This window comes from Pantherophis guttatus, chromosome 2, assembly GCF_059756535.1.
Source record: "Pantherophis guttatus breed Tessera chromosome 2, ASM5975653v1, whole genome shotgun sequence".
NCBI classification, from domain to species: domain Eukaryota; kingdom Metazoa; phylum Chordata; class Lepidosauria; order Squamata; family Colubridae; genus Pantherophis; species Pantherophis guttatus.
In genome coordinates this window covers 254,825,463-254,835,040 of record NC_142064.1, presented here as the reverse complement: position 1 = coordinate 254,835,040, position 9,578 = coordinate 254,825,463, and the positions used below count along the sequence as shown (strand labels likewise).

The 9,578-nt window shown below is 42.0% G+C and overlaps 1 protein-coding gene across 1 annotated transcript; it reads left to right on the top strand.

The window, feature by feature from the left end:
* The first annotated feature begins 290 nt into the window (after window positions 1–290).
* Window positions 291–8,515, top strand: LOC132711552 (uncharacterized). Its single transcript, XM_060690917.2, has 2 exons — window positions 291–895; window positions 4,485–8,515. Exon 2 carries the CDS (start codon window positions 4,491–4,493, stop codon window positions 6,561–6,563), a length of 2,073 nt encoding a protein of 690 aa, XP_060546900.2. The 5' UTR covers window positions 291–895; window positions 4,485–4,490; the 3' UTR covers window positions 6,564–8,515.
* The last annotated feature ends 1,063 nt before the right edge of the window (window positions 8,516–9,578 follow it).

Below are 9,578 nucleotides of genomic sequence, written 5' to 3'. Positions count from 1 at the left end.
TAGCATCCTTCCTAATCCCTCTTTCCAATTTGATGGGGGGGAAATTGCCAATCACTTAGCTAAACTGGAGCAGGAAAAAGTGCAGGAAACTGACTTGGTCCTTGGCAGAAATGGATGTGAAAGATTCAGAGGAGAGGGAGAGGGAGAAGGAGAGAGAGAGGGAGGGAGGGAGGGAGGGAGGGAGAGAGAGAGAGAGAGAGAGAGAGAGAGAGAGAGAGGAAAAAGAAACAAACAAACAAACAAACAAACAAAAAAACAAAGAAAGAAAGAAAGAAGGAAGGAAGGAAAGAAAAAGAAAGAAAGAAAGAAAGAAGGAAGGAAGGAAAGAAGGAAAGAAAAAGAAAGAAAGAAAGAAAGAAGGAAGGAAGGAAAGAAGGAAGGAAGGAAAGAAAGAAACTCTCCATTTGGAGCCCGAGATGTATTTATAAATCCAGAAACTGTTTTGATTTGAAAGAAAGAGAAAGAAAGAAAGAAAGAAAGAAAGAAAGAAAGAAAGAAAGAAAGAAAGAAAGAAAGAAAGAAAGAAAATCCTGAAATGACTCCCCATTTGGAGGTCCAGAGACATATTTATAAAACCAGAAACTGTTTTGCTATGCAATGCTCCATTTTGAGTTTCCATAAATGTAAATGTAAATGCAAAGTTTCCAGAAATGGCCTCGGGGGATAACCAGGGTTCGGTTATGGTTCTGGGTAGAACAGCTGCCTTTAACTACCCGGGCTCATCTCCGAAAACGCTTGATTTGCAGGAATCGCTGCAAAGCAGAAACTGAAAGTAACAAGGCCTGCATTAAAAAGGACTCGCGGCTGCCTGAACTTCACAAGCATCGCAGATACTCGCAAGAGCGAATAGCCGATTTCGACTCCCGTCCAGTGTGAACTTCAAAACGTTGCCGACGTGAGTCTCTCTTTTGGGGTGGGGTGGGTGAGGCGGGGGGAATGTTTTTTATGATGGTGCTCACGGCTTCTTTTACGAACAGATGAGCGTCCAGAGGGTTGTGTCCTTAAGGGCAGGGGTCTCCAACCTTGCCAACTTTAAGACTTGTGGACTCCAAGTCCCCAAATTCCTCAGCCAGCTTTGCTGGGAGTTGGAGTCCACAAGTCTTAAAGTTGACAAGGTTGGAGACCCCCTGCTTAAGGGAGCATAAAACTTCCCCCTCATGAGGCGGAAAATGCAGAATATCGCGGGGCAAAGCCAAGAGATGGGCTGATTTTCTGGTTATGGACGGCGCACTCAATGAAAGCCCCGTGAGGGGGATGGAGACAGATTGTGTAGTGAAAGAGGGGGCGTCCTCACATGAAATGGGGGGAGACCCAGGAAGCCAGGATTCAGCCAAAAGCTGAAAATTACATGTCACTGTGCTTGCTTCACAAGGTGATGTCAAAATTGATATTTTCAGCAGTAGTTCAAAACTAGCTGAAAAGGGTCATTGCTGAGCTCAGAGCAAGGAAGCTGAGAAAATAGTTTGTGTGTGTTCAGGGTTTGGGAGTCAGATTGTGGCGAGAATGTAGTTTTAAGCTTGTTTCTCTTCACCTTCCCTGAATTCACAAAACAAGGTGGCTTTCCCCCTCCCCCCCCCTTAAATCTCACCTGTGGATGAAATCTATCAGTAGTTGTACTTTAACTTTTAACAGATTCTTGGGTGTCAGAGGAATCTCTTGAATCTTGAATCAACATCAGAATCTTGAATCAACATTTATTTATTTATTTTATTTTATTTTATTTATATACCGCCTTTCTCCATCAGAAAGGAGTGGAAGAGAAATCCAAAGAAACAAGATAGTTCCTTTGCTTATCTCCTTTATGCATTCAGTTAATACTTAACTATTTATTTATTCAAGGTATAATAAGCCAAGTTTCTCCTGGGGGTGGGAGGAGGAACTTACATTGAAAGAAGTGAATGTGTTTCCAATTAATATACTGGAAAGTTTGAAGCCCAGGTGAGCCAAGGTGGCGCAGTGGTTAGAGTGCAGTACTGCAGCTACTTCAGCTGACTGCTAGTTCAGCAGATCAGCGGATCAAATCTCACCGGCTCAAGGTTGACTCAGCCTTCCATCCTTCCGAGGTGGGTAAAATGAGGACCCAGATTGTTGGGGGCAATGTGCTATTTAGTATACTGTCTTTGGTGTAAGCCGCCCAGAGTCCTCGGAGAGTGGGCGGCATAGAAATATGAATAATAAAAAAAAGAATAATAAAACAATAATGAATTTGTCTGTGAAAATATTTGGATACACGGCAGTGGTGGGATTCAAAATTCTGTGGAGGTGGCTTGGTGGGCGTGGCAGGGGAAGGATACTGTAAAATCTCCATTCCCTCCCCACTCCAGGGGAAGGTTACTACAAAATCCCCATTTCCTCCCGATCAACTGGGACTCAGGAGGCAGAATATAGATGGGGGCAGGGCCAGTCAGAGATAATATTTACCGGTTCTCCAAACTACTCAAAATTTCCGCTACCGGTTCTCCAAAACTGGTCAGAACCTGCTGAATACCACCTCTGATACACAGATAGTTCTCAACTTACAATCACAATTGAGCCCAACATTTCCATTGCTAAGTAAGACAGTTATTAAGTGAGGTTTGCCCCATTTTACAATCTTTATTGCCATGGTTGTTAAATGAATCATTGCAGTTGTTATCTGCAATGTTGTTAACACTGTTGTTAAGTGAATCTGGCTTCCCCATTGATTTCGCTTGTCAGAATTTTGATCACCTGTGCCCAGGGAGTGTGGGGATGCTGCAATGGTTATAAGTGTGAAAAAACGGTCATATGTCACTTTTTTCAGTGTTGTTGTAAGTCTGAATGGTCCCTAAATGAATGGTTGTAACTTGAGGATTATCTGTGTTGTGGTTTTACTGTGGCACTAAAGATTAACATTTATTCTTTGAAGAATGAATATATCTGAGACTTCAAAATTTGGTTAAACAGAATTGGTCAACTCTTAATCTTTGAATAGATTATGTATTGCCAAATCAGATAACAGGTCTCCATACAATCTTGGTTTCATTTGTTCAAACATTGACTCTAATGATTTGAATAACTACAATTTCACTGGTTTTGGCATACTAGGCAAGTAGAAAATATTACTCGTATATTGGCCTGCATTTTTTTCTTTATAGTTTCTTTTTTTTTTCTTTTAGCTTTACTGTTTAGTTTTTTTTAATCATATCGCTGTTTTCAGTTATTTAGATTGAAGTATAACAATACAGTATTCAAATAGTGGTAAAACAACGTGTAATAAACAACATTTAATTAATGTTTATTAAATTAATATTTGATTAAAAAATTTTCTCTCCAGATGTGTTGGATATTAATTCTGTAAATTTCTAGTGAATGTGGCCATTGGGTTGACTTTGGAGCTATGATCCAACATTTCTGAGAGAAGCAAGCTAGGAACATGTGAAACAAAGGTTCAGAAGTGAATTTCTAAATCTAATTCATGAAAATGTAGCAAGTCAGGCCAATTTTGCATTGTAGGAGATAAGCAGGCTGAGCCTGAGGGAGGGGCCAAGCATGTCATCAGCCTCGAATCCCAAGTCCCTTCGTGCCCACAAGAGATCTAAGTCCAGCCATTCTTGAATTCCATTGATCTTTATCATCAATTTGCCTTAGCGGTTGGTAATTCAAATTCTTGTGGAGAGTGTTAGCATGCAATAAAGTTGTAAACTTTCAACCGCCTCAGCTCCTGATTTCCTGTGCTTGACATGCATATTTCTGAAAAGGAAATTGGTGTCAGTAAAAAAAAAAAGTTATGAGTGTGTTCAGAGGTGGGTTCTAAATTTTTTTACTACCGGTTCTGTGGGCCTGGCTTATTTTGTGGGTGTGGCTTGGTGGTCATGTGACAATTCTTTAGGATTTAGCAGAGGTCTACCAGGCTTTTAACCGCTTGCAGAGCTGTACCGGTCTACCCATTTGTTTTTGGAGGCACCGGTCTACTCATTTGTTTTTGCATGCACTGGTCTACCCATTTATTTTTGCAGGCACCGGTCTACTCATTTGTTTTTGCAGGCACTGGTCTACCCATTTATTTTTGCAGGCACCGGTCTACTCATTTGTTTTTGCAGGCACTGGTCTACCCATTTATTTTTGCAGGCACCGGTCTACTCATCTGTTTTCTTTTAACACTGATCAGCTGTAGGGCGGCCCTTTGAAGCCCCGCAGCAAGAGTTTAAACAGGATTTTTCCCTCTAGCCATCAGCTGGGACTCAGGAGGCAGCAATAGATTGGGGGTGGGGCCAAATAAAAGGTAAGAATAATGCAGGGGGGGCAGGGGGCAGAATCGGTTCGGTGACGTCATATCATCACTGCTACCAGCTCGGCGGAACCGGACCAAACCGGGAGGAACCCACCACTGAGTGTGTTATCCTGGATGTGGCAAAGTCTTCTAAAAACTCTAAGGTCCCTGGGATCTTTTCCAACCCAGGTATTCCAGAGACTACAATTTTCAACCGTTCAACCTTTCCTCTTTTTTTTTTTGTTTTATCTAGGCTGAAATGGCTGTCCAGCCCAAAAGCGCACTTGCTACCCAAGCCATAATGAACATCAGCAAAGCAGAGGAAGTCCGAAAAGAGACAGAACTGATGATGAAGCCCCACGCGAACTGGGAGGAGTATCTGATGCCTGGGCCCATCTCCATCGCCATCTTAGGGGAGCTGGCTTGCATTGCTGCAGGACAAGGAGACTTTGCCATCAATCTTGCCCCACCCCAGGGAGGCTACAAATATATGAGGTATCCAGACTCTTTCCAAGCTTCCCTAATGCAGGTCAGCAACAGTGGTTGGCATGCCTTCAGCATCGCCCACAAGAATATGGATGGCATCCGGCTCCTTTCTATGAGCGTCCCTGAGCAAATCAAGATGGTCATCAAGACCTTATTCCAGGATGACCTTACCTTGATAGATGCCTTGCTCCCTGGACAACTATCCAGCCTGAAATCGATTGCAAACGAATGTTCCTCTTTAGCTAAGGCAGTTGACAATAAGTTCAATGACGTCATCTGTCTGATTGGGGAAGTCCTGGAAGTGTGTACAAGTTCCAAATCGCAGTACGAACAAGGGTTGACAGAAACCAAGCGCGCCTTGGAAGACCTGAAACTAAGGAAGGCAGCAGCTGAAGACGCCCAGGGGAAAGCAGAGGACTATTACAAAGAAATAAAGAACAGAGTGACCGAAACGTTTGATGATTACAGAAAAGCGATCGATAGCATTCCTACTGGCTGGAATGCTGTCATTCTGGAATTCACTTCGACTATACGAGAAACCTTGACGTTGCCAATTGCCCATCTGACATCCTTTCTCAGCTTTAAGGAAAATACGTTGCCTATTCCAATCCACAGCAGAAGTGAGGAAGGTTGTGAAAGTGAGAATGACTTTATAGCCATGAACAACATCTCTGCCCTGTCAGCTCAAATGCTGAAATTGGTGGACGTCCTTCAAACCATGGTGGATGATGAAGGTAATATTGACATGGATCTCCTCTACAATAAAAAACACAATGAAATCACAACCGTATGGACCAAAAAGAGATCTCAGCAACTGTTAGCAAAAATAAAAAAAGAAGGAAAGTGCAGCATGAAAAATTTGGCAGTGAAAATATGTAATTATATAATAGATATTTCCAATATATTAATTGAAGCAGTAGCGTCAGGGGAAGTAAACAAGAAAAAACTGATAAAGAAAATGGGCGTTCTCTCAGATGATATTGTTATTTTCGATAGCAGAAGCAAGTCCTGTAACCGCACGTCCCCTTTTAGTCCCTTGGCGCCAAATATGGCCAAATCCCAGAAAAACATTCAAGAGGAGTCGACGTCAGCGGTGAAAAACAGCGTTTTGAAAATAGAGCAAACGAAAGAAATACTGAAGATAAGTCAAGAAGAATACCAAAAAAGTTTTGACAACTTAAAGCAGCAAAATAAGGATTTGCTGGATGTGCTCAGTGAAATGAGGAAGTGTGAAACAAAGGAGATTGATTTTGAAAAAGCCAAACAGATGCTGATCAAAGGCCTGGATGCCATGGGAAGAGTGAAGGAGCAGTGGGAGAAAATGGTGCGTTTCTTCCAGATGATCTCCAACCTCATTGATTCCTGTCTCAATAAACGCCTAACAGAATTTGTGAAATCAGCTGAAGATCTTCCCAAAATTCCGAATTACTCCCACAAAGACTTTGTCATAGATATGATCTATAAACAGGCCTTCAATGCATCCAACATTGCTCACTTGGTGCACATGATATCTGAGACCTACACCGAGGTGTCTTCAAAATACTTGATGGATAAAGTGGGCAGCCTGAGTAGGCTTATTTCCATGGACCCTTCCGATCCCCAATTCCGAATGGAGCGTATGAAACTAGCAGATGGCTGTGACAGTGCCCGACAAGCCATAGAGAACTTGGTCATTAAGCAAAAGAAAGAATTCGAATATAATATCCATGCCAGAGTGACAAAAATCAATTCTGAGCTGAAGGCTGTCTTGCCAGAAGTGCCCGAAGCAGAGAGAAAAGCTATTGAACATAATGTGCACAAAGGGATGAGGGAAATCACCCAGGATGAAGCCGATCAATTTATGTAGACTTGTCTTTCAACCCTTGAGGGAAATGGAGGCTGTCTGGGCTCTTCTCTATTATTGTATTTCCCTCAGAGTAATAGAATGTAAATTGGGCCATTCGGTCATCTTGTGTTTGGTAAAACTAGAAAAGAAACAGCTAGAGATATTGTTGTTCAGGAACCTTTCAAAAAATAATCTTGGCCAACCATTTCTGAGGTGGGGGCTCATGTTAGCTTCTACTAAATACTTCTATTTTCATTTCTTCTTTATACACATTACCTCTTCTCTTATCTTCTTTCAATTTGTATGGACCGATACCTCTACCTCTGCCTGCTGATCTGCTAGCTGGTTGTCTATCCTACCATTCCTCTCTTTTTGGGCTATTTCTAGTGGAGGAAAAGCTGAAGTGTATCTCGTGTGCTTCTCTTTTTCCATAATTTGTGTGTCTATGATAGAGAAAAGGGTTGGGATACGTACAGTAAGTAGCTTGAGATCTATATTAAAAAAACAATGTCCATTCATTCATTGCTATTAATTCTGTTGTCATTGCAGGTTTCCCTCATTTTTGAAGTGATGGTACAATCAAGTATGAATCTCTCTATCTCTCTCTCTCTCTCTCTCACACACACACACACACATCTATGTGCACACATTAATGGGGGAATGAATAGAATGCCTACATTTTTTTTCTGGGGTTGGCAATTTTAGGCCTGTATTTCTTTGGAGATGCTTATCGATTAACAGAATAACAGAGGGACCTTAGAGGTCTTCTAGTCCAATCCCCTGCTGGGTCCAACAGCCTGATCTATCATCTCTTACAGAGATGAGTGCTTGGATTACTATGCCCACTGAAATATAAGTGATAGGTCCTCAGTCTTCCTGGCTTCTTGAGTCTTTCTAGCATCTTTTCATATGATGCTGAGAATGCGAGAATGGTCAGATTCTAACAACCACTCCTAGTTTACTTTCTGCAAATAAACTTTAAGATAGCAAATATTAAGAACAAGGGATTTTTTTTTTTACTTTTTAGAGAAGGGGATCTCTTTTCATCAAGGACCAAATGGTAAAAATGTACCTAACGAGGAAAAGAGTGCCAGCTTAGAGAGATAGTCTTCAAGTACTTTTAGATGATACGTTTCCAGGAAATCAAGAGAAAGAGGTTGACCAATCAGCCCGGATGAACAGAGTAATTAAATACTGAGTTTTGGGCTAAACCAGGGGTGTCAAACTCAAGGCCCGCGGGCTGGATGTAGCCCATGGGGTGCTTAAATCCAGCCCATAGGGCCGGGCTGAAAATATCAAAGGACCGACTCGTGGTGCCTCTGCTGGCCAAAACGGGCCGTGTGCGGCCTCCCTGTGGCCCGTTTTTGGCCTCCCCGGCCTCCAGCACCACTCTGCCATCTCCACATGGCCCATTTTTGGCCAGCAGAGTGTTGCTTGACGCCCCGGCAGGCCAAAAACGGGCCGTGTGGGGGCCTCAGGAGGCCTCAACGCAGCCCAATTTTAGCCGGCAGGGTGCTGCAGGAGGCCGTTCAGCCATTTTGGCTGGCTGGTGCTGCAGGAGGCATCCATCCTGTCTCCCCCACCCCACCCCGCTGGCCCGCGGAGGAGAACTACAATGCTGATCTGGCCCTCGAAGAAATCCATTTTGACACCCCTGTCAAATAACAGTTCCAAATAATAATTTCTTTTATTTGGTTAATCGTACAAGTTTTAACTGCTAATACACTCTGTTTTTTTATATATATTGTTGTAATCTTAAATCAGCTAAATAAGATTTTTAACTTTTTGCCTTTCAGTTGTTACTTTTACATTTTAATATTTGTCTCTTTTATTTTATTGATTCGTTAAGAGTTTTTCTACCACGTATAAGAACTATGTTAATCATCTGAAGTTACTAAACATTATACTAAATAGCTATCCTACGTTACTTGCTTTTATGCTAAAAATAGTCAATAAATGTCTATTCTCTAAAATTGCCCTGGGTTTCATATCTTGTTGACTTAACATACCATAACATGAGAGCTCAGAATACAGCAGAGTTTCTAAATGTCTATGGAGATTCTCAGTCATCCAGGTCATGGTTGTCCCAAAGGTGCTTTTTCAAGGGGCAACTGGACTTTCTTTGTTTTCCTTTGAAGACATTTCGCTGAAGAACTTCTTCGATGAGAAGCGAAACGTCTTCAAAGAAAAACAAAGAAAGTCCAGTTGCCCCTTGAAAAAGCACCTTTGGGACACAGTTGGGACAATGGTGTGAATATTACGGGCAGCCTACATTTCCACCATTCTGTTTACCAGATCTTGAAAACAAAAATATATGTGGGAAGGATACAGTGATAAGGATTTTTTCCTTGATGGGATGGAAACTAAAGGAAGTTTGGCAAGGCATATTTTTAGTGGTAAAAGTTACAAAAAATAACAATGAATAGTGTGCAGAGTTCTCTAGTTCCAGGTAAGGCTCTCTCACCTGGCGCTTGGTAGGAGGCAGTGGCGATTGATGGAAAGTCAAAGTACCCTTGTGTCTTCGGTTTGGAAACAAAGTTGTTGTTTCTAAATAATGGTAATCCAACAGAAATCAATTTTCCAGCCTCGAATATGCAAGGGGAAATCAATCTCAGTCTTGCATGGATTGCACTCTGTACGTGTAGAAGACAGTCAAGGAAATCTTAAGGCAAAATTGAAGAATTGAAGTAGATGAACATACCTCAGGGAGTTGTAAAGTATGGTGTGTAAAAGTATTGCAAAAGTTCTGAAAACTTTCTATCTCACCAGGCTCAAGGTTGACTCAGCCTTCCATCCTTCCAAGGTAGGTGAAATGAGGACCCAGATTGTGGGGGCAATAAACTGACTTTGTATAAAAAAGAACACCGCTTGGGGGGGGGGCAAAAGCCCTACTAAGCAGGTATATACAAAAGTATGAAGGCTATTGCTTAACGCATTGTAAGCCGCCCTGAGTCTCCGGAGAAGGGAGGCATATAAATCGAACCAATAAATAAATAAATAAATTTTCTGTGAAGCTTTGCACTCTCCATCTGTCAA